This window comes from Suillus bovinus (genome assembly GCF_016758785.1).
Source record: "Suillus bovinus strain UH-Sbo-P2 chromosome Unknown EDB93scaffold_2, whole genome shotgun sequence".
NCBI classification, from domain to species: domain Eukaryota; kingdom Fungi; phylum Basidiomycota; class Agaricomycetes; order Boletales; family Suillaceae; genus Suillus; species Suillus bovinus.
Window position 1 is genome coordinate 993,477 of NW_024542058.1, and position 22,016 is coordinate 1,015,492.

Consider the following 22,016-nt stretch of genomic DNA (forward strand, 5'->3'; position numbering starts at 1 on the left):
CTGACCTAGTCACTCCGTCACAGGCGATGTGCTAGCCTCCGCAAATTCTTGATAAATATCCACCCCTCTCCTCGGCAGGGCTAAGAGGAAGAACGTTGTCTGAGGACCGAGGCACGCTAGCAAGGTCACATCTGAGAACCGACCCAAGCTCAAGAGGTTCCTCGAATAAAAAAAATATACTGTTCGAGGTGACCATCACAGATGAGACCGTAGCATTCATGCCACTCATCGTTTCTGCTAGTGCAAAGATGAGGCGGACATAGCAACGATCTCGGTTCTGATGAAAAGAGGCGTCGACTCCAATGCTGTGAAATTGAATGTACTGCGGTTAAAAGCGCGAGAAAGCTCATCAAGGGATGTTGTATCCACAAGCAGACTGACATCCAGTCATTCATGATGAAATCCGGTTCTTCTCGAGCATTAGAAAACGCAGCATGTCGAATCCGGGTGGGTGCAGCCCATACAACCGATAAGCGCCAAAGTAGGAATGTTGCTTGATAGAGCTTCCTAATTCCTGCATGGCACTCAGTGCGAGCAAAGCATCACCTTCTGTTTCTTTGTGGCCTGCTTCATCCACTAGGTAGTTGATAAACGATCAGATTCTTCACGCTGGGCATAAGTCTGTTATTGTGACGCCACCTCAGATCGCCATCCTAAATCAAGTCTTCATCCGCAAGTGAAACCCAATGGAAATTTCCGCGGGCAACCGTTGTTCTCAGAGCTGTGCGTGTGCCCTCTATGTTCGTCGAGCGGCTTCTTCCTGTGAATCTATATGCTGGTGTCCAGGAACGCATCGCGAGTGAAAGAGCTCTTGCCTCCCCAGCGATCCTGGGGATACATGTATCTCAGACAAAGGTCTTGACGTATCACCATATATGCGTACGTAGATCGAGATCCCACAACTATTGCACGACAAGTACTTTCCAAGATGCAACCTTGACAATTTCCAGTTTTTTTGATATCTCTAGCGTCCAGCATATCAGGCAGATAATTTAATGAATGCGCCATCAGGATTCAAAGCCGATCTATCCGGGAGAACCTTTTCGAAGATACCTCCCATTAGGTCTGCTCCTGGTGCCTGGAAAGGACTGTCCGGGCGTTGAGGGTCACGTTGCGTAGAAGAGGATGTTGAACGTGGTGATGCAGATGATGATGCTGGATGCTGTCATTTGCTGGGTCCAGATGTTAGCGCTGAGGAACAAGCCAAATAGGAATAGTGAGATCTGGAGGAGCACGAGGAACACATGCAAGACGGTCTGGAGGTGAAATGCTCCAGCCCATCCAATTTCCTCTGTTTGTGCATGCCGCGTTCTCCAAAGACCCTCGTCCACGAACTACCTTATAAACGTCGAGCCACTGCTTTTCCAAGACAGACCCGAACGTGGCCAGACGCTGAACACGAGGTTAGTAGCATAGATGCATCCAGACAGTCGAAGAACGATATGTCGTAGACGAGGGAAGATTGCCGTTAGTCGTAGCGTTCGGGTACTCAGCAGTGGTCTGAATCAGATAGCAAGAGGATGTTTGTAGTGTCTCCTGAATCCAAAAACCTTTTCGTCCGAGTCAACCTTTGATCCAACCTTGTCAGAACTCAAGTGTCCCGTACAGAATAGTTGAGACTCACATTCTTAGCAGGACTTCCCTCGACGACAGCTAGACGCAGGCGAGAGAAACAGTGGAACTTGAAGTAAATAATAGTTGTGCTTGGCGTCAAAAAGTAAAAGTTGATACATGGTTGCGGAGACACTCATTGAGCGATAGAAGGTCTACTACTTGTAGCTTGTTCTATCAAAATCCTGCTCGAGAAGCTCCAGCCGTACTAGCCTGAGACAAAACGGCCTTGAAGAGTAGCGTAAAGAATCATCCATATAGTACTTAAGTACTATGATTATGATAATCTTTGCAATGAAGAAACCAGTTTCGATGAGATTCGCCGCGCCGTGACCTTTGCAGAGATCAACAGTACTATATTTTGGGCTCTAATCCCTACCTACAACATAGCAGTAAAAACAGCAAGATGAAGCCATGCCCGACAAGTCACAAATAAGTATAAAAACTCGAAAAATCCTGGCTCGTACTAATGACGAGCACGTTTCCTCCTGTAAATAATTTCATTCGATGGGCCCTGTTCTCGAGGGGCTTCATCTCCGGGGGTATTCACGTCGCCATTGGCTTCGATAGTTTCTTCAACTCCACTCTTCTCTCCAGCGTCATCTTCATCTTCGTCTGTCCTCTGCCGCTTTCGTGTAGGTGGAGGGGTCAGGCCATTAGATACAGGAGGGACAGATGGTGTCTTTGTCGGTGACCTGCCATATGTTGCTTGAGGACGAGGATGGCTCTTCGGTGTGGCTAGCTCTTGTTCGTGCTCCGCCTGGACCTCCGGCTCAGGTTCGGGCTGTTTACTAGATTCTTCCTGGATCCCAGCCTCTGGGTCGCTTGTTTCAAGCTCCGACAGAGATGAGGTGCTAGGAGAGCGCTGGCGGCGTAGAGGACGCGGTTTGGGGCGTGGTTTCGGGACGGGAGGTTCTTCCTCAGCTGGTTGAGGTTCTGGTTCGCTTTCTGATTCGTCGCTGGTGACCATTGCTGCACTCTTTGCGCCTTTAGCCTTTCTACCCTTTGCACCACCTGGTAGAGAGGATGAGTCAGTAAGCCTGTCTCAAGTACGTAACACGTGCTTTTATCCTTCGCCATAATTGAAGACAACTTCTTCTCGTACGCTCGCTGGGGTTCCCAAATTTTGGATGATGGCGGAATCTCGATCTTAGCCTGGGCAAGAACTTGATCCATATGTGCTTTGCTAAATCATTCTGCCAGTTAATCACCCTTCCTTTTGAAGCACTTGTAACCTACATCTTTAAGGCGTCTCGGCTATCGACAGCTGCCAGAAGAGGCTGCAAGACCCTGAAGAACACAATAGCCATTTTGCGTGCCTTTTTATTCTTGGCAGTTTCATATGTGCCAATGCGCTTCACAATCCAAGTGAGGAGGTTCGTATGTATTTGCACGATGTATTGGCTGTCAAGCTTCTTGATAATCGAGAGCTGTGCACCTCGGATCATGAAGCTCTGCCCGAGCTGCTTGGCGAGAGCAACCACATGATCTTCCCCGCGAACAATAGAGTCAAGGACAAGTGTAAATGACTGGAATAAGTATTGTTTAGCGACCGTCTGCAAACAACGCGCACAGGACATACCTCCTTCAGTGCCTGAGTCACAACATCAACCACAAAATCGCCATTCTCCCGGTACATCCCTTCTTCGCGCAGAGAATCGATGATTACCTTAGTGCAAAGATCAAACGCAGGTCCAAGCCTTCCATAATGCGCGAGTAGTATAGCGCCGTGTCTCACATGCACAGCGCCTGCCCGGATAGCCCTTAGGAACGTGGAAATCGTTCCCATAAACACGTACTCTTGTTCGAGACGAGTGCGCGTCAGTGGCTGCTCTGTATGTCGTAACCAAAAATCTCAGCGATCTACGAAAGTGCCTGGCATAGAAACTAACCTTTGATGACAGGCGACTTGGCTTTAATTTTGCCTTTCTTGCCCTTCACAGCCACATTCTCCTCGCCTGAGCTTTCTCCGCTCTCACTTGCCTCTTCTTCCCCGGGTGTTTGTCCATCTTCAAGAAGCTCGGCATACTGCTCGATCGCAGCTTGTATGAACCCTGCACAGCGATACTGCACTTCGTCATCAAGCTCAAGGGGCAATGCAGCAGTCGGTAGCACACGTCCATCCGGTGTCGTTGTCTGTTCCGCGCAGAAGAGAATGTGCAATGTCATAAGATTCTGGAAGGCCTGGAAAGGTGTCAATATCTTGTCAATATCTCCTGGATTGGAAAACTAGTGGAAGAGACATACTGCACGTTTGACAGCTTCGGCAGTATTCGACTGCGTACCAACTGCATATTCTACCAACTTCTCGAGCAGAGAGTCCCGTTGTTCGCGCAAAGTTTCTATATACTTCTCATCTTCGGATGTTGCCTCCTTAGCATCGGGCAAGCTCCGTGTCTTCCACATAATATGTAGTCCCAGGACCTGAAGCCCCTGCTCAATCATCTGCATTATTCCAATTAGTCACTCCGAAAAAGCACACAAAATAAAACGCACCCTCTCTTCTTCCCTATACCCCAACCGTCCCCGCTCTACAAGTGCAGCGATAATATCCCACACACAACTCTGCTTCCCGCCCTCACTCTCTTCCATCCACCCACACATATCTCTCGTCCCTATTAGTGCACACACCCGCGCGCACACAGCACCTAGCGCAAGCACCTCATCCTCGTTAAATCCAGCAACCTCGATCTCCTCGCGTCCGCCTACAGCATCCCGAAGCTGCGCTGCAAGCTCGTCCTCGAGCTCCAGAATCTTTGTGCTGTTGGTGTTGCTGAGCGAGGGACAAGACAGAATGTGCATGATGCAGGCGACAGCAGAAATGAGCACATTTGGGGCGGAGTGGGACAGGAATTGCTTGGTGATGTCGTCCCAGAGATTGGCGTAGGCCTGATGATTACACGTAAGTATCGCCGAATTGGCAGAGAAGAGTGTCAAAAAACGAGAAGAGAGGCTAAATGATTTCCGAACAAAAAAGGATCAAAGGTATTGAACACAACTCACAGTCATCATCCGCATCTCTAGATACAATTCTACGTTCATTAAGGGTGGTATTAGCAACACATTCGCAATCCGGTTGGCGTCTGTTTGGTACTTAATGAACATCCTCGGTAGACCCTTAATCAGTGCACGAGTGAGATCAGAGATCAGCGTTTCGTCCTCGCCCTGACAGCAATGAATCTTAGCCTTCAAGTTATACTCGATGACCAGAGGCACTCACCTTTTTCGCAGTACCAGCGAGAGCTTTGGCTCTTCGGAGCGACGCAATGAGCACCTCCAGCAACACACTTTCCTCTGTCTCAGTCAGACGCCACGCCTCATCTACGGTGGTTTTCGCAGAAGCAGCGATGGAGTCATCCGCAGCATCCAAATCCTCCTCGCCCCCTCCGGCAGAGTGATCGAGCAGTAGCATCTCAAGAAGCCCCTCCCACCCGCTCGCAGAATCTACGTCGTCCCACAGAGCCTCCACAGCAAGCGCTGTACGCCCCTTAATGTCTGTGCTCATATCCATGCCTCTCTGCGAACCGTCCTGGCTCCCGTCCTCTTCCTCCACACGCTCACGATCCCAACGCACAAGTAGCATTGCCAGCGCCTTGGCGCCCGCCCGTTCTTTTCCTTTCTGGCCCACCTTGCGCCCCGCCAGCCGTTCCTCAACAAGTTCATTCCAGAGACCCGCAACGAATCCTGCCACCGCATTCCTCACGCGCACCTCACCATCAAACACGAGCTGGCACATCTGTTCCCGTTCCTCATCTTCCAGCAAACCGTGCTGGTCAACTGCACCTAGGACACCAAGCACAGCGGTGCGTACGGCTAGCTCTGTATCGTGCACTGCCATCTCAAGAAGGCGAGGCTTGAAGCGAGCGGTGAAATTCATGAGGCCACCGATGTACTCAGCCTGTGCGTAGACTGCTGATAACGCACGGACAGCTTCAAGGCGGACGGACGTGGCACTGTCGGAAAGAACCCATCCAACGTAACGTAGGTAGGACGCATCGAGGAAATGGGCAGGGTAGTGTGTAAACCAATGACCCATTGCACGCACGCACTCAGCGCGGATGTGAGGGTCAAGATCGCGGTACCTGTGCACGAAGACACTGGTAAGAAAGCATCAGTTAAAGGAACTAGAGTGAATAGAGTGAATGAGACACTTACCCATCCACGATCTCCTTCAGATACTCTGCAAGGGCAGCACGACGTTTCCTCACCTCCGCTGCCTTGCCGTCCAAATCTTTCTCCCTCACATTTTGGGCCTTATTTGCTGCGCGTCTTTTCCGTTCTCCTTCGCGCTGTCGCCCAACAATTTCCGCCTCTTTCTCAACTGCTGCTGCTACTTGACACAGGGCGGTCTCCACTTCCAGGGCGACTGCCGTTGCCGTATGCCGGAACGCTCGAATCTGTGAACTGCTCATCGCAACGACCCAGGTCTGCAGTGTAGTTACTATATCACTCGTGTATAGCGCTCCGACGTCGGCTGCACTCAGAACCAGGCGTGAGATCAGCTCACTTAAGGACGCTCGGAAACGCTTGAACATTGGCAACTTGGATGTCAAGGGGTATATTGGTGAATTTTCCTAGGTGGTGTGAGCGATAGTTTATGTTTCAAAGTGCCTTGCTCGTACCTGTTTCAGCCCCTCAGTAAAGTTATCAAGCGAGTCGACAACACCGTCATAGTCTAGAACTTCATCTGCATCCACTGAGTCATTGCACCCACATGCCCGTAGAATACAGTTGATAAGCTCTGCCTGAGCAGCACCCGGAGTCTGGGCTAATGAATCCAAAAAGTCTTCTGCGGTGGACTGCAGCGCCGCGGACGGATTCATGATAGCGTCTGCAAAAAAATGAGCAAGGTAGATGCAAGGTATTGGTTTCGTACGCACTAAAAAGAGGATTGTCTGCAGAAATCTTGGTCTCAGTCGCCAGCTTGTCTGCATCGAAGTCTCCGTTGGCTCTAGCTTTACGTTTGGTTGGTTTAGGGGTTTTCTGAGGCTTCGTTGCAATATTCTTTGCCGTGCGTGGTTTCTTTGGAGGTGGAGGGCCCTTAGATTTCGCCTTTGCTTTACGCGGCACAGTGGCCTTCTGCTTTCGTTTGGCAGGGCGGGTGTCTGGTTCATCATCGCCGTCGTCAACTCCGTCGGCATCGTCCTCATCGTCTGCTTCAACATCAGCGTCACCCATTTCTTGTGTGTCTGCCTGGTCGTCCTCCTCCGCATTGCGCTTGCGCTTGTTCGGACTTTGGCTCCCTACCCGTGTATCTCGAATCAACGGTACCAACGATGAACATGAAGAGGCACGGACCTGAGGCATAGGGTTTTACTTGTTTTTTATCGCGCTGAGAGCGTCGTGGGGCTGGCGAGCCCTCAATGTCAGTCATTTTCTGAGAAAGTTGAATAGTGGAGTAAGTATTGAGAAAAACAAGAACGCGTCCGAAGTCGCGTGGACGCGTCAATCAACTCTTTTTGCCAGGATCCTCCCAAATTATAACCCTAACCCCAGGTTCTCATTTTTTTTTTTGCTGTTGTTGAACCGTTCGTATAATCGTATTACTATCGCCGCGGCAGCACTCGCGATTCGCCAATCCAATACGCCAGCGAGTCCGGTTATGCCGAGAGTCATGTACAAGGGTCATCTCAATGGTGCTCGCGATCGACCGTCGATGTTCTGGAGGGAGCGATTTTTTTCGATTGTTGACAACCTTCTCAGTCAGGTTGCTCATAACATGGCTAGAAGCCTTTGAAGACTCCAGTATCTTGCACTCAACCGAGTCAATCATGTGGTTCTCTCATCCTGCTTCAAGACCACTGTCTGTCCTCTGTGGTCGATACAAGTTGATCGGTCGTGAGGGGATCAGTTCGCGGAAGATACAAAGCTCGACTTTTGAGGTGCGCATGACTTCAAGTTGGAGGTCGTGATACTGGCAACTACCCGTAAGTAGTTCCGCCGCACGCTTTTGACCTTGCGTTGCCACTGATGTTCTTTCATGGAATAAGTACAACATAACCGATTCCAGATGTGTCTAATTACCTGGCTCTCGGGAAATATTCCCACTGTAGTTCCTGCTCATGTGTTTCATATCAGGCTTATCGATCATCTACAATCAACTACAATAGGCGCCAATGCAGAGGCCAATGGGCGCCTGTCCTCGATTCAACTTGACGCTGCCAAGTTGCATTTTTTTACTGTCCACACGGACCCCAACACTAGTCGCGACTTCGCGTGCCACTCTTGGTCAAATACAGAGTTGGTACTTTAGAATTTATGGTGGCCGTGTTTGAGGTTTTGTTGTAGGTTGCTACTACTAATGTGTTTGGATCATTGTCTGTTTTTCCCTGCTGATTTTTGACGGCAGGGTCCAGACTCCAGACGCCTTCGCTGTTCTGTGGGCTTTACGGCCGAGCAATCTTTCTGACGTATGTGTAACAAAAGATTGCGTCTGAGTAATTCAGAGCACCATGATGTTGCCAGGCAAGTTCCAATTAGTATTTATTATACGTAATATTGCTATGGTCTGAACTCCGAACTTACCCCAGTTATTCTATCCTTACCAAGCCCCAGGAGCTCATGGGCGATTGTTTGTTCGCAAGAATTTGGAAACATATCGAGCTTTGACAAGGGGTTTGCAGGTTCATGCGATTAACACTGTTTTTGTCGGATGTTGTCTGGGATAAATTTGCGCCTCGGATATTATCATGTGAGCAACTAAGTCTCTTATATTTATACCTTTTGTCGTTCAATGTCTTGTCGAGAAATGATAGGCGCGTGACGGTTGTTACATTTCTATGGTGGTACTTATTGACATGAGCGCACTTATTTTTAGAGGTATTGCCAGAGCCAAGATTTTTACGAACAGCCATTATTTCTGCTCGTTATAACGTATATGTGAAGATGCGGTGTAACTTTGATGCGTGTACCTGTCAAGACATCATATCGTGGGTGTGAACATGGTAGGAACGGGTGAGAAGCATAGCAAGTGTATTGCGATGCCATCGACGGGAGCGTCACAAGACCTGGAGCCCGCAGGACTGAGCTTATAATGTTCAGCATTTGTCTAGGTGGGCCTAGAATTCAAAGCGACCGATCTAGATGCCGATATGATTGCCAGGCGTCGAGCCTTGACTATGAATTAGGGATGAGTATACCAGTATCTGAGCCGACATGAGAAATGCTGCCGTGAAGCTTTCAAATTTGGCCTGTATGTATATTTTAGAATCGACAGATGGGCGTGCGTAGTACATGTTCGCAGGAAGGCACAAGGTACTTTCATATATACATAGATGAGTCATGACCACATTAAAATTGTGATGATAGTCATAGATCATTCATGCGTAGTCTTAGGTCGTTAACTTCTGTGCGACCTCCGAACAAGCTCTGGTAGATGCTCCAGGATTTTAATGAGCTCTATAGCAGTGATACACCAAAATTAATCATTGGCTCAGTAATTAAACCTCGGATCATGAGAAGGATACCTGAGTATTAAGAAGGTTACGAAGGTCGGTGGAAGGAGATAGCAACGTGGCCAACTTGCATGAGTCCTAGAAGTGTAAGTACTTAAACTGCAGGCACCAAAGCGGAAATTATAGTTGAGTCGTTTGAAGTTTGAACAGGGATGTTTATTTATCCTGTTTGAAGGGTCTTCACGGGGTCTCGGACCTGGAGCACCGCCGTAGTGGAAGTACTCTCGTCACCTTTGCTATTTTCTTCAGCGCTTGTTCTTTGCGTCCTATCAAGTCAAACGACGACGACGACGAACGAACCAACGACAGCGACGAATTCGTTTTATTGGCTACTTAGATTCTACTCGGAGGTCTACTTCTCATGGACCCGAGTAGTAGCGGTGAGCACCTTGCCCAAGCAATTGGCCCGTGAGTCCTTCTTCGTCTTCCTTTCAATCACAACCCTTCTTTTTTCTTCTTGCTAATATCCCTGCAGACAAGTTCGCTCTCGTGTAACCGTCGTTTGCGCAGAGGTTTGTGCATTTTTTCATTGCTGTGCTAACTCACCTACTCGTTTAATAGTGCAAACGTCTTAAGCTGAAATGTGATCGTCGAGCCCCATGTGGTTCTTGTACCAAACGCGATACGGTCGCCAGATGCATATACTCCCCTGCTGCCGCTGAGAAAGTGTCCGTTCATGCCTTCCTTCTTCTCTTGCCAAATTTGATTCCCCCATCCCAATAGTGACCTTCACTCCCTCAACAACAGACTGATAGCAGTCGAGTCGCAGCTCGCTCAAATATCAGCACCGGGTGTCCGTTTCCCTTCCTCTTCCTCATCGTCTACAATCATACAATTACCTATCCACACCGTCAACTCGTACAATCTACACGAACCCACCATGGACGATATTACAGCTATTTGGTCGGAAGAGATTGACATGCCAGAGCCGCTACCAGGACAATCGTCTAGTTCTGATTCACGGGATGGGTATATTAAATCTGAACCTGCATCTCATTCATCACTGCTCTTGCCTTCTTCCAATCCCCAATCATCCCTTCCTCTCCCCCTCCTGCTGCCTCCAATCTCCTGCTACTATGCCCCACATCCATCCTCATCTTCTCCACCCGTTTTCATGAAATCCCTGCTTTCCCATCTCCCATTCGCCCCACGCCGCCGCACTCGTCTATATGAACATGCAGAAGAAGCTCTCAGGATGATCCCCGGGCCTTGTTTCAGCTGGCGCGTCTGGAAAGAGCGAGCAGAAGGCATATGGAGGTGGGTGGAGTGTGAGAGCACATCATGTTCAATGAACAACTCATCAGACGAGCCATCTCGTTTGAGTGCATCCTTAACGAACGCGAGCACCTCAAACGCTTCCTCTCGTACACCCGTGGATACAAGTAAAACAGACACAGCCCGCACTATTTTTTTCGGTCCACCCCCTGCTCCTCCACCTTCGCCTCCACCTTCGCAAAAGGCTCTATCCCAGACTTCAAGTAAAGTTCATACTCCGTCTCTCCCCTTGTTCGCATCTGTTTCGGGTGCTTTCGCCTTGGCATTATTGGTTGAAGAGAGCGCCGCCTTTCAGAGCTCTAGCCCCACTCAGCCCGGACCTCCTGAATCAACAGGACCTGAAAGGGCCGCACACAACGACAGGGTGTGTACCTCACTAGGGCCAAAGAAATCAAGGAAGGATCCGTCACCGAAAGAAAACCTCACCTCTCCTGCACTTCTTCATGCGTTGTCTCGACAAGCGCTCTGTGTGTGGGAGGGTGGTGTGGCCTTGTCCAATTCAGGGTCGAATTCAAATAGTGCACATGCGAACGAGTACGACTTGGATTATGTATCTGCGATTGTGCTCGGTGTGCTGTTTGTAGTGCTTTGCGATAAAGGATGTACGACGGAGAGACATGGAAATAGAAGTGCTTTGGGCAATACGAAGGAAGGGTGGATTCTAGGAGAGGTGAGCCGTATATTCCCCTTGTATCCAATCTTTTGCGATCTGCGATAAATCGGAGTGGGCATGTGACTTCTTGATAGAAGTTGCGCACGGAGCCTTTCAGCTTTACTTCCCTGCTCTGGAACCGGCCTCCACGATCCGCAGATCCTTCCCATCACATCATGATCATCATGATCGTTCCTTTTCTGGGTGTTGACTGTTCTTGTGCGACCGCTTCCGTCGCATATCGACTCTAATGTTCATGTGTTTGAATTATTCTCTCTTCCTGTCCTATTTCTGCCTCGTTCTTGTTGCATTTGACTTGGCCGCCCCCACTGTATCTCCACAATTTTCCGCTGCCTTCAGCCATAACGAAATTCCGACTGACTCCTGCTCTCACAGATCGGCAAACTTGTCAACATCGCACGTAGTATGGGACTCGGCGTTGACCCTGATCTTACGCCTGGCAAGTATGGCCTTTATGAGAGCGAGGCGCGCCGGCGGGCATGGTGGGATATCTGGTGGTGGGATGCGTGGGTTATTGAATCCCATTATCTTGACCACGTTAATTTAGTTTCTCTACAGATATACGTCCACGCTATCTTCACGTGCTCCGCTCATCCCCCTGCACGCGTTCAGCACTCGCCTGCCTCTTGACGTTGACGAGGAAGTGTTTACGTCAGCGTGTACGTCTGCACCTCTCCTAAGCCCGACGGGCAAAGAGGGCGTGGGAAGATGGTTTGGGATGAGAGTAAGGTCAGTGATGCCCACCTGTCACCTTTGTGCGTCACTGATTTTTTTTAACTCCTCTCTCACTACAGACTCGCACAACTCGTAAAAGACATCAACTGCCGCACTTCCCTATTATCATCTCTCGAACATCCCTCAGTCCTGTTATCCCTCGAGCACGCGTCCCAATGCGAAGCCGAAATCAAGCAATGGCTATTGGATCTCCCACCCGCATTTCGGATAGGGAACGAGGGCATGGGCGAGGAATCTTGCATGCCCCCTCACTCTTCCATGGCGATGTCATCCAACGCAAGTCATGGAGGCACACCACCGACACTCCTCGCTCAGCGTCTCGATATATTGATGACAACGCATAGACTGGCTATGGGGTTGTACCTCCCGTCCCTGCGTCCTCATTCGTCCCCGACATCTCAATCTGACTCTCACTTTAATGTGAGACACGAAATTAGCCCGCAGATTCATCAAGCACGCGTGGGCGCGCTCACAGCTGCGCATGGACTCCTCAGGGCTGGGAGATATTTTGTTGAGCTTGCGTGTGCACGGCCTGATTTGGTACGGAGGAAAGACGGGCTCGGATTAAGTCTTTGTTGCGGCCTCGTCTATGATGTTCATTCAGGTATACTATCTTCGTTCTCTTTCTTAACTCGGATTTCTGATCTCGTGATAGGATTAACCGGGGAGTTGAAATGGGGTATTCGAAAGCTTTGTTCGACGCATCTATCGTTTGCGCTACCAGTGCTCTCCGTGATCCATCGGCTGTATGGGCACGCACGGCTGTAGAGGATGCTAAGTTGGGTCTTGGGCTGCTTCGGGACCTTCGGGATTTTTATCCCGCACTGGATGTAAGTGTTCTGGAGGCGCTCATCCGGAAACTCGATTCGGGTGGTTCAGGCGCTGGGAGTGGGTCCAAGAGGAAGAGAGAGGGGTGGGATGAAGGTGATGGCCGGGATGCTGTTCCTGTACCTGGTGGTTCTGGTGCTGGTAATAATGGCGAGGAAATCGTTTCTCTTACCTCGATCCCTGTTGTTTCTGGCCAGGAACCCAAGCTACGGTCTCCATCTCATGTTGGTTCCAATCCCAATGCCGCCGAGAACGTCTCGGTCACGAATGATGTCAACAAGGATAATTCAGCCTCAGAACCAAGACGGACATATCCTGCGATTGTCATTCCATCCAAGTTTCCACCTCGGAAGGATCGCGTAAAAGATAGAGATCTGCTCAAGGATGGTCAACGTGAACGAGAACGGGGGGACAAAGACAAAGACCGCTCCAGGGAAAAAGACAAGGACCGCAAGAAGGCCTCGTACCCGTCTGTTGGGTTTCGCGTGCGTCCCGGGAAGGAGCCGTCTCCGCTGGCCAAGGTGCAGCCTGCGAGCGTTGGCACGCCTACGATAACGACGACACAAGGAATATCTGGTCAATTGATGCCGATGTCTGACCAGCCGATCCCAGTGTCAGATCAGCTGATGTCTAAGTCTAGTCAACAGATACCGACGTCTAGTCAATCAATGTCTGCGTCCCAGCACTCGGTGTTGTCTCAGCCACCTTCCGCAGTATCCATACAGCCGTCTTCCCTCGTCTCAACGCCCATTGATCGGTCTTCCTATCATTCTACGCCTACTTCTATGTCGCAAGAAGGCGGGGTTGATTTCTCGTTACCGTTCGGGGCTGCTTACGAGCATCAGCCTCAGGTGTGTTTCCCATCCGTCTTTTACACAGCCGCTAACCCGCTCAACGCAATTTTAGCCTGCCCAAAAATTCACCCCTTACGACTATGCCAGCTCCTCCGCTTCACCGTTTTCATATCCAGACACCCCTCAATATGCGCAATTTAGCGGCCCTCCCTCCACGCCTGCATCGTTTGCTCCTCCGTCCCAATTGCCCCATTCAAGTTACTCAGGAGCTGCTTCACAGCCACAGCCATCTTTTCCTACACAAACACAAACGCCTCAGTTTCCTGCATCTCAAGCGCCCTACAGCGAACACTCCCTTCCATCTCAACAACAGCAACAGCAACCGCCGGGTCGTTTCAGTTTTGGTCCACAGTACCCTGAAACTGGCCTTGTGAGAGATTATTATGGATCGCAGGAGAAGCAGCCCGCTCAACGACAGGAATATCAGCAGGAATATTCTGGGGAGCAGCAACCGGTGTATGGCGTCAAATCGTCGATTAACCAGCACCTCGCGTCACAACAGGGGTATGCGGGGGGACAGCAAGGATATATGGAGCAGACGTGGACTGAAGGAAACGATGGTCAGTATTGGAGCTCGTATCCTGCTCAGTCTCAACTGCGTTATCAGGAATGATCCTGCTTCCCTTCCTCTCTTCTCACTGCTCTTTCCTCACCCCTCCAGTTCCAGGTCTTCGCTTGTGTAACTAATACGCTCGTTATGCCCGTTATGCCTTCATGTCGCTCTTTGCCAATGCTTGCCATCGCCATCGCTATATGTACGTCTAGGTTACCCATCGTATTTTCCGTTTTTCGCTATCGTAACTTCCTGGAATTCGTCATTAGCCATATAGCTGCCTTCATGAATTTCTCCCGTGACAGCTCCTGTTTATTCCTTTCTGCTTATCTTGTCTATTCGTGCTGTTCTCGTCCATCCATCTCTATCTCTATCTGTGCACATATCACGCCGCTCTGACTAATGGCTGGAATTATTGTCTTTCCGTTTCAGTGTATTTTTGTTTCTTTCGTGTATTTCTTTAAATTACTATCTGTCTATATACGAGCATCGTCATTTATTAAATCCATAGACCTACTTTTGCTTCTTCGTTGTAGCTGCGCGAGTGGTTCTTAATGCTCAGGTATGCTTTTCCGACGTATAACGCTTCAAAGCGAACTTTAATAATTGCGCGGTACACGACATCAAGTACACGATACGCTTTGTCTTGAAGACACTTTTTAGTGTGTCCATTGATTTGTTTGTCTTTTTTGTTCAGTTCTCCTTGTTGACCCGAAACAGGACCATTATCAGACCAAACCTATGGTTCGCTCCACGGTGGAAGGACCTGGCCCAGACCCATCCATCACTACCACTGAGTTACTTCCATTTTCCAAGCGTTCTTCGACATGTTGGCATGCCGCCAACCATCTGATATAATCTTCGCCTGGTATCTGCGGCCTGATAGCTCAGCTGTCCCTCATCGTAATAATCCCCAGTCTCAGGATTATTTCATTGGTGACACGAATATTGCCATCTGATCTCTTGTGCCCTACTCCCATCTACTTGACATTTTTGGCACATAATGATTATGGAGCCTCCATTGTCTATACCTTGCTACTACGACTTCCTACCCTAATCAAACTCTTTCTCCTGTGATGCAAATTGATATTAAGTGTTGAACACAACATTTGTGGGCTGTGCTGCACACTTCAGTATGTTGTATCGTACATTCGTTGTGTGCCGCGCACTTAGTAATGGCCCTATCGCGCAATTATTAAAGTTTGCTTTGAGCATTCTACCCACACAAACTTGAATTTTTGCGCGATACAGCGAAGATTATATTGCATGGCTGGGGCTCTACGAAGTCAAGCAGCATGGAGACATGACGGAGAACACTTGGAAAATTGAAGCAACTCAACAGTAGTGATGGATGGGGCTGGCCAGGTTCTCGGAGCTCATAACAAGCAAACCCGTCGACCGAACCATCAGTTCGGTCTGATGATGATACACCAAGGACTGAACGAAAAAAGACAAAGAAATTGACTGACACAGCGTAGAACTAGATGGAGGTGACTGGTGACCTTCCAGATGAGAACATAGCAGACGAGAAGCAAACCCGATAATGGCCCAGTTACAGCTTTTGAAACTAAAATGAGTAATTCGGGGTGTGGTGAGTGTCACTGAATGGCGAGAGGGAGAAACGAGGAAAGTGAGCGCTGCAGACAAAGCTCATTTCCTTACAAGGCTGAATTATGTAAGCTGAATTTAGCTTTAGGTCTGAGTCCAGTGGACTCATACCGGCCCTCACATTATCGTCTTCCTAAATTTCTGAGATGTTCTCAAATGAGCTTAAGACATTCCGTCAACTAGGATTCCGACACGTCCGTCTTAGCATTTTCAATTATTCTGCAGAATACTGACTTGTCTTTCATTTCATTTGCGCCGACGTGTCCTGCCAACGTGACCCCGTATGCTTCTATCGTCCTCTGTTCCTGCAGTTTCTGCTCCAAATTCTTAACTTCGCCTCCGTCATTGCATCTGGACTCATGCTATGGAAAGGCCTTGGCCTGTTTTTGAACACAGAGTCTCCAATTGTCGTTGTCCTCAGGTGTGTATGACACCTTGAAACCTCCACTTCTCCCCACCCTAAACTGGTTAATTTATCCTATATCTACAGTGGCTCGATGGAGCCGGCGTTTTACCGTGGTGACCTCCTTTTCCTCACCAACCCTCCGGGTCAACGCTACCACACAGGCGATATCACAGTGTACAGGATCCCTGGCGCCGAAATACCGATCGTGCACCGCGTCCTGGAGACCCGAGACGTATTTATCCCATTTGAAAATTCTACGGAGAATCGCATCGTCAACAAGAGGTGAGTATCTTCGCTGTGCCATATGTGGTTCGTCGCGGGGGCCAAGTCAAAGACATTCGATGACTAACTACAACCATACCCCGTCACAGACTTGCAAAGCTCAAACTCCCACCAGGGGAACATCAACTGATGCTTACGAAAGGCGACAACAATCATGTCGATGATATTGACCTCTACCAGGGCCTTGAATGGATCGACCGAAGACATATCATTGGCAAAGTCCGCGGGTATGTATTTTTCGAATCGTTTTTATTTTTTTTCCTTCCCATTTGAAGGCAAAGCTTGCACAATCTGCCACATCTCTTTTCCCATTCAATCTTCTAATTACACCTTCAATTCACTTACACTTCATCCCAGGTTTCTTCCGTACATTGGCTACGTGACGATCGCCATGGTAAGCATCTTCCATGGATCTCTCGTTCATACCCAATCACGCTGATCATGCCACATAGAATGATTTCCCGCAACTCAAATACGCGCTTCTCGGAGGTCTTGGGCTATTAGCTATCATACAACGGGAGTAGAAATTCCCTGAGGAGAGAGGGCCCGAAAACTAGCAACAAATCATGATTGGTATAAAGGGGATTCGATGCCTTGATAGCTCAAGAAAGAATAACGAGCAGGTGATCAAACAGATCACGCAAGATTAGAGCAACAACATATGCGACGCGTGACTGAGAACATGACCGGAATCTGTTAAGAAACGAGTCATTCGATGGGTCATACTAACAAGTACAGGTCCAATCTCTTCACAGCTTTTCAAGAGGTCTTTTGGCATCGGCTCAGCTTGTGTGCATGACAATTGTTGCTATACTAGTAGTAGTACTATTAGTTCTGTTTTGTTCGTTTTGATATGTGATATCATGACGAGCCTAGACTGTATTGGCAGGATGATATCCGTTAGGACTGGGAGATCGCCAAGCTTTTACCATAATTCCATTTGTAACCCCTCCGATTTGTGCCTTCCTTGAACTACATGTTCCACGGCTGAATGGTTCCATCATGCTTCCCGCACGAAATTGTCCTCCCTGCTCAAATATATATCCCGTATTCCCTACTACAACCTTTAAAGTTACATACAAGTTCCCCAACAGCACGCCTTGTATTGTAGCTCCACTTGCGCATTCAACGTGCCGTCTAACGAAGCACTGACAATTTAGATACTGTCGTGAAATACTAGCAACAACGTTGTTACGAACTCCTTATAGTAGTCTGAATTTACAAACATCCATGCCAACAACTCAAATTTCTCGCAGTAAAAATGGACATGCTGAAGCAGAATTATATAGTTCATCACACGCCTACATTATCAAGGACCCATAAATTCACTGATGGAGTCAGGGTACACGCAGTATTATACTAGTGCCTACTAATTACCCGACTATTAAACGTGCAGCTGCATCCAGTACTTGGTATGAATTAAAATTTTATGTGCCCTGGATGTCTTTGACATGCAGACCAGGTTGACCACACTTCGCTTATCTCAATGTGTTCAGAGTCCCTACTCACGTTCTGGCAAGCTCCGCAGGGCTTTCAGCCTGTCAGTGATAATCAGTTGGACTTGGAGGCACTCCACTACACAGGTAGCAGATCTCAGCCTGAGGCAGCAGCCGGGTCAAAGGCAGCTGATGATGCAGGATCTGGAGGCATGAATGTCGAAATGAATAGCGAGGAACATGACCTGAGGGAAAATATGTGAGAGCTGGATCACACTGGACTTGTCATCAAATTGATATTGATGCTGCTCATTACAGCCTTGCGAAAGCCCCACTACGTCTCTATGACTGCGAGAATGAGGTTTTGAAGGATCAACAAACATACCTTCGAGAAACAGGGCATACCATTCCACCTTACCTTGTGGTTTCGCAAGTGTGGGGAGACATTAAACACCAGATGATCCTGCCCACTGTCGAATGGCCCATCGCTATTTCAGACCCCGCAAAGTGGGATATGATCCTGGCATACTGCAAGGCAGATAAAAGGGTCAAATGGCTGTGGATGGACGCTGTCTGCATCAACCAAAGCGACAGCCGAGAGGCAGATGAAGAAAAGGCTGTCGAGATTCCGAAAATGAACCATTACTACCGCGGCGCAATAGCCTGCCTCGTGGTGCCCAAGGACTACTTGAAATTCCCGTCGGCACACGCACAACTCGTGGATCTATCGTACAATATCATGGAATCCAACGCCTCTGTGCAAGATAATGCATTGAGGATTTGGGAAAGTATTGCGGTGCTCGATGATGTGATCGGAGATGAATGGTTCTGGAGAGCATGGACATACCAGGAGTTTTTGTTGCCAAAGAAACATGTCCTCCCCGATGGACAAGAACTGCGGGTCGATCTATTGCGACGCTTACTCGACTGGTACCACAAGATATTGCGAGACGGCTCTCTGAAAAAACCACAAGGGGGAGCCGATTACGACTTCATTCATCCAGGCAAGGAATTGGTCATCTCTGCGCCACGCAATTGGCAAACCAGAAACCTGCGTCCCCAGATGAAGGAAGAACTCGAGCAAAACGGACATGTGAACGTGATTAGCCTCATCTGGCAAACCAGTCACAAACAATCTACGTACCCTGTGGACCGCCTGTTGGGGCTTTATGGGCTGCTCAGCGACGAAGAGAAAGTAGTAATCGATCCATCTGAAGCCTCTAGTCGCAGTTTGAGCACCGCAGCGCTTGAATCTATATGGGAACGCATGATAGCAAAAGCCATAATGTCAGGACAAGTATGGCCATTACTGCACGACTCCCCGGAGTCCGACGCAGCAGATGGAAGACATTGGATGCCCCATATCACAGCCCCTAATCTTTGGAACGAGCGGTATCCTGGGGCCGCTCTCGCAGGACTCCACCTGGAAACTATACACCATCACAACCAGGAGAATATGAAGATAATTAACGATGGATTGCACATCATGGTGCGGTTTGTAGGGTGCGTAATTGGGACAAGCATCAACTTTGGGGATGGGGGAGGGGAGATGAACAAGATCATTCTTTGTACCTGGTCTCTGACGGCCAATGGTTGCAACACAGATCCGATTATACAGCAACTCCAGCATGGCCTAGCGACATCAGACGTGGTCGCATCGGAGGAGATCCAAGGTTCTCAAGAAGCACTTTCGGCCGCACTTCATGCGAGTTCCTCAGACGATTGTTTAGAACTCATGAAGATAGACTTTGGGCGAAAGTTGACTTATGGTTATGAGATTACAGGGTGGAATAAGAGGATTCTGTGCTTCCAAATCGAAGGCCACAGCACACCATTCGTCGTCTTGGCATGGATCCATTGCAGCAGCCCTCCACAAATGGGGGATTGTTGGATCGTAGACGTCACCTCGCAACCAGCTCATACGGTTCGTCGTTGGATTGTGGTGAATAAAGTGGGCCCAAAGACTTTCAGGAAGATCGGTACAGCACGTGCTTGGCAACCTATCGGTGCTATCTTAAATCAAAGTTCGGTATCTATCATCCTTGACTAGTACTATAGAGGTCTCTCTTCCCTTAATCATGTCTAAGTGAACATTAAAAATGCGAACAAGATGGGGCTGGACGTAGCTCAAATGAGAAAGGAAATCAACTGCATGCCTATGCAAGGGGAGTCGCAACCCAAGCGAAAACCTCTTGTCTCCCTTTCGCAATCTCACCCTTCTGACCCGAACTTGAGTATGCAACTCGAAGACGCTCCGTGGCAAGCTCATCTAGTAACTCCAGGTTCTTCGGTGCACTGGTATTCGATGGAGACTTCAAGTTTGCATTCTGTGCTATCCGACGAGCACACTTTTTTTCAAGAATTACATTGATGTTGAACTGAGCAAATAGCCCACGCGTGAGAGAGAAAAAAACGCACGAGTTTCACGCCAAACCACGCTCGTACAGTAATCCCGAGAGGCGTAGACTCTTGCAAAAGCTGTTCTGAATCATCAGCATCGGTCATGTCGACGACGGTGAGGAACATCTTTATGGCGAGAGAAAAGTCTTCGGAGGTGTAGGCTGTTTCAGCGGCTTGGAGAACGTAGAAAGGATTCTGGGGTGTTAGGAGCAAAACATGTGAGAGCGCCTGGAAGGAATGATCATATCTGTGCAAGAACACAAAATGAATAAGATGCGTGATGGTATTATAGAATGGAGACTCACTGGTTACACGACGCATAGATGTCTGCGAGTTCTAGCCACCCTTCAACATCCGTATAGAACGTGTCCAATAATTGCACGAGTTCGTTCGCAGCCTTTTCGACCTTTCCTGTTCTCCTCAGGACCGATATTCGCCGCTTCCAGATCGCCTGTAGTGAGAGTAAGCGCACGAAAGACACGTATATGAAAGCACGCACAACATTGGCGGAGTCGGCTTCGAGTATGTCAGCGTAGTATTTAAGGGCTGTTTCTGGAGGCTCAGTAGCTTCCATTCGGATACCTATAAGACAATCGACGCGTGGGGAGTTGGGAAATTTGTCGGCAATGAGCTGGAGGCATTGCTATACAAAAACAGTGTTAAGCTTAGAGCGATGTGAGTACGTGGAGCAGCAGAAGGAACACACATCTGCTATATCGAGTCGTCCGACGTCTATTGAGGCCAATGTGAGTTGTTCTAGGGATGTCCAGCCTGCACGAACACCAGAACGACTTGAGTTCAAATGACAGGCGTGGACGACTACGAAATGGCTTGCCGTCATCTCCCAATTTTTTGAAACTGCCTTTCTGAAACACCAGAAGTCCATTGCGGAATATATCTTGCGAAGCGCGGGTGTTGTTGGCACGGTACGTAGCTAATCGTTCCAAGGCTGACTGTAACATTAGTATAGGAAAGAACACGGTCCAGTCTGTTACGTAAATTCTCAATTCGTCGGTAGCAGCCACATCGTTCACTGATCATCATATAGCACAAGTTATACGTCTGCTCTTGCTCAGACTGTACTACGCTATGTTGAATTTGAACCGACCTTTATCACTCGCTGCTCGAGATACAATTGAGACTCCTCCAACGTAGTTTACGAGGGCCCTCTCAACATCAGCATCTGCCAAATTTCATTTCGGAACGCCTCGCTTTACGTCAAGAGTCTAGGTAACGATTCTGATTTCGGGGTCATCATCTTACATGTTCAATATGCAGATTCAAGCTGATCGCTGACATCACCATGCGGACTTGCGGTTGGGAAAGTATAAACGGAGGAACCACGTCCAACCGTGTAGAGGCGCCACGATATCAAACGTTGTTTCTTAGGCCCATCCAAGTGAAAAAAAGTCCTCGAGGCAAACAGGGCTACCAGGCCCGTGTACTTGCTAATCGGTCTTTCCTCGACAATGCCATGTGAAAGCGGTCAACAAATTTACGCTGATTGTGGCGATGCTTAACAATATATTACTTTAAATATCATTCTCATTTGTTCAGCGGTTCACTGATGCTCATGGGTTCATTCACCGTTGTGGGGGCAACGGATATGGGTACGGTATAGATGCGTTGCCCCGGGCCCGTGTCGATGTGCACAATAAATAGGTGGATAAACGAGATGGTACGTTCAGGACAGGGCGGTTCATGTCGAAGTGTTTGAAAACAGAGCCTCTAGAACCAAAATACCGTCTGATATAACGTCACGATCAAAAAAATGTGCAGGCCTTTCGCGTTCGATCGATGCTCGAGCGCTCTTAGCAGGGCAGATGAATTCACGATGGACAGTCACATCAAGCCCATTATTTTCACTCTCCCACCCTGATCTTAACCGCTAATCATATCAA

General features: G+C 48.7%; 6 protein-coding genes across 6 annotated transcripts; 4 read left to right on the forward strand and 2 right to left on the reverse strand.

The window, feature by feature from the left end:
* Nucleotides 1–1,792: 1,792 nt before the first annotated feature.
* EDB93DRAFT_292141 (uncharacterized protein) lies at nt 1,793–7,030 on the reverse strand. The gene is made up of 13 exons (XM_041455996.1): nt 6,910–7,030; nt 6,492–6,854; nt 6,234–6,442; nt 5,767–6,185; nt 4,832–5,708; nt 4,615–4,776; nt 4,108–4,500; nt 3,859–4,056; nt 3,504–3,795; nt 3,194–3,444; nt 2,851–3,140; nt 2,676–2,797; nt 1,793–2,625 (listed from the first exon to the last, which is right to left on the reverse strand). Exons 1-13 carry the CDS (start codon nt 6,983–6,985, stop codon nt 2,078–2,080), a joined length of 4,200 nt encoding a protein of 1,399 aa, XP_041313266.1. The 5' UTR covers nt 6,986–7,030; the 3' UTR covers nt 1,793–2,077.
* Nucleotides 7,031–9,541: 2,511 nt separating this feature from the next.
* On the forward strand, nt 9,542–9,849 carry EDB93DRAFT_1063795 (uncharacterized protein; the record flags this gene model as incomplete). The annotated part of the gene is made up of 3 exons (XM_041444869.1): nt 9,542–9,565; nt 9,627–9,733; nt 9,789–9,849. Coding segments are annotated over 3 exons (192 nt in total), but the record flags the coding sequence as incomplete, so codon positions are not given.
* Nucleotides 9,850–11,397: 1,548 nt separating this feature from the next.
* On the forward strand, nt 11,398–12,516 carry EDB93DRAFT_1074927 (uncharacterized protein; the record flags this gene model as incomplete). The annotated part of the gene is made up of 3 exons (XM_041445128.1): nt 11,398–11,519; nt 11,572–11,742; nt 11,808–12,516. Coding segments are annotated over 3 exons (1,002 nt in total), but the record flags the coding sequence as incomplete, so codon positions are not given.
* A 3,191-nt stretch (nt 12,517–15,707) lies between these two features.
* EDB93DRAFT_1218279 (uncharacterized protein) lies at nt 15,708–16,803 on the forward strand (the record flags this gene model as incomplete). The annotated part of the gene is made up of 6 exons (XM_041451098.1): nt 15,708–15,785; nt 15,903–16,012; nt 16,082–16,279; nt 16,369–16,506; nt 16,637–16,673; nt 16,732–16,803. Exons 1-6 carry the CDS (start codon nt 15,738–15,740, stop codon nt 16,801–16,803), a joined length of 603 nt encoding a protein of 200 aa, XP_041313269.1. The 5' UTR covers nt 15,708–15,737.
* Nucleotides 16,804–17,765: 962 nt separating this feature from the next.
* Nucleotides 17,766–19,917, forward strand: EDB93DRAFT_1275572 (uncharacterized protein; the record flags this gene model as incomplete). Its single annotated transcript, XM_041454399.1, has 2 exons — nt 17,766–17,974; nt 18,034–19,917. The coding sequence occupies 2 exons, from the start codon at nt 17,766–17,768 to the stop codon at nt 19,763–19,765; spliced, it is 1,941 nt and encodes a 646-aa protein (XP_041313270.1). The 3' UTR covers nt 19,766–19,917.
* EDB93DRAFT_1218284 (TPR-like protein) lies at nt 19,471–21,077 on the reverse strand (the record flags this gene model as incomplete). The annotated part of the gene is made up of 6 exons (XM_041451099.1): nt 19,471–20,063; nt 20,134–20,362; nt 20,421–20,566; nt 20,615–20,758; nt 20,822–20,886; nt 20,939–21,077. 6 exons carry the CDS (start codon nt 21,075–21,077, stop codon nt 19,872–19,874), a joined length of 915 nt encoding a protein of 304 aa, XP_041313271.1. The 3' UTR covers nt 19,471–19,871.
* Nucleotides 21,078–22,016: the final 939 nt, after the last annotated feature.